Genomic DNA, 1941 nt, shown 5'->3' with positions numbered 1-1941 from the left:
AAATGTCGAATGGGGCTTCGTTAAGGAGATATTAAGCGAAAACCCCGACCAATCAGAGCGCGTGTAGACCGTTAGAGCGGCCGCGGTAGCGAATGCTACGCGCTGACGGCCGCGCTTATACGCGAACAAGTGACTCGACGTGCATCGAAGGACATTGTCGCTACCGCGGCCGCCGAACGGTCTACGCGCGCTCTGATTGGTCGGGGTTTTCGCTTAATATCTCCTTAATGAAGCCCCATCCGACATTTTTGCAAAGGAAATTGTTGTTCAGAATCGTCTCAGCTACCCCCCATTTCCGGCTCCTCCCCGACTTTTGGGACACCCTGTATAATCACTTCAAATCTTGAAGATTTAAACATTGGAATGGTTACTCAATTTCCTTTAGACTACATGCATCTCGTACTATTAGGAGTAATGAAAAAATTGTTACAGTTTTGGATTAATGGTAAACGTAATGTACGTATGGTTGCAACTCAGATAACTCTTGCTTCAACTTCTTTATTATCTATGTCATTATTCCTACCTAAGGAATTTGCTAGAAAGCCAAGGAAATTAGATGAAGTTGATCGCTTTAAAGCCACCGAATTAAGACAATTATTATTATATACTGGGCCAATAATAGTCTTAAAAAAATTATCACGTGATAAATATGTTCATTTTTTGAGTTTGAGCATAGCAATTCGAATTTTATGTAACAAAGAATATTGCGTACAACTGCTTGATTATGCACACAGTTTATTATTGTATTTTACAGGTAGGGCCCACTGGCTGGGTTTCCCTTTGTGGCGTGCGTGTGTGCGTGAGCGCTGATGGTGTGTGGGTGTTCGCGAGTGTGCTCCGGAGCACCCTTTCCGTCCGCGACAGGACTACCACCGGAGGTGAACTCCGTTAGACTTCCCTCCATCCGTTTCGCGAATCTCCCGCGTGACCTCGCGCGGTTTGAGAACGCGCCGCGTTTCGAAGGAGAGGGCCCCTTCGAAACGCGAAACCGTTAATTCCTGGCGTAATCTTTTTCCGACTGTATTTTGATTCTAGGGCGGATTCTTGTTAGCCCCCATAGAGTTAAGTCGCGCCGGTTAGGTATACGTTTTCTGTCCTTCGGATACTTTCTTTTCGTATCGGGAATTCCGCATCGCGCTTCTCTTTCGGCGTGTGGTCGCCACACCTTTTCCTCTACGGTGACTGTACCGCGGAATTCCTCGCATAAACTTCGCACGAATAAAGAAATTCGATTAAGCGTACGCGGATCAAAGTTTATTTTCCCTTTCGACCTCCTCTGGGTTTCGCTCTCTGTAGGGCAGCCGGAAGGACGAAGGGAACGGACGTGTGCACTTGGCACTGACGCCCACTTTTTACAAATAAATTCGTCCGTAGAAATTGTGCGACCGAGCGTGTCGATTAGCGGCTTTCCCGGCCGCCCACGCGAGGTACGTCACAATGGTCGTCAATATATATCATATAACGTTCATAATTTAATTCATTTGTGTTCTTATGTAAAATTATGGGGAGAGTTAGATAAATTTAGCGCGTTTAAGTTCGAAAATTACATGCAAAAAATTAAATCGAGCATAATCGAGCCGATCTTTGAGTCGGCCATTAGAACAATTAGTCAATCGTTGTAAAGAAGAAGATAATTTTAATATAACAAATGTAGAAAGGAATTATCCAATACCAAAAGAACGTGTTGTAAATGGTAAAAAGATAATAAAATCAGTTCAATGTAAAGGTTTCTATCTAAGTACAAGAATGCTACTGACAATTTCACTTACGACAATTTATTTTAAAAATAAACAGATTTACATTACTGGGAAAAAATATTTAAATATTAAACCATTTTTTCACATTCCATGCAACTCTTTAAATATCGGAATTAAAAAAATTAATGAGTCACAGTATGAGTTAATTACTGTTCCATTATCTGATATTAAATTAAAATGTGTA

At 41.8% G+C, this 1941-nt stretch overlaps 1 protein-coding gene across 1 annotated transcript; it reads left to right on the top strand.

The window, feature by feature from the left end:
- Positions 1–363: 363 nt before the first annotated feature.
- On the top strand, positions 364–1622 carry LOC128895845 (uncharacterized). The gene is made up of 2 exons (XM_054158789.1): positions 364–787; positions 1375–1622. Exons 1-2 carry the CDS (start codon positions 364–366, stop codon positions 1620–1622), a joined length of 672 nt encoding a protein of 223 aa, XP_054014764.1.
- Positions 1623–1941: the final 319 nt, after the last annotated feature.

Source organism: Hylaeus anthracinus, unplaced genomic scaffold (assembly GCF_026225885.1).
Source record: "Hylaeus anthracinus isolate JK02 unplaced genomic scaffold, UHH_iyHylAnth1.0_haploid 5, whole genome shotgun sequence".
NCBI classification, from domain to species: domain Eukaryota; kingdom Metazoa; phylum Arthropoda; class Insecta; order Hymenoptera; family Colletidae; genus Hylaeus; species Hylaeus anthracinus.
Note: the sequence above shows the minus strand (reverse complement) of the source record. Positions and strands in the feature narration are given on the sequence as shown.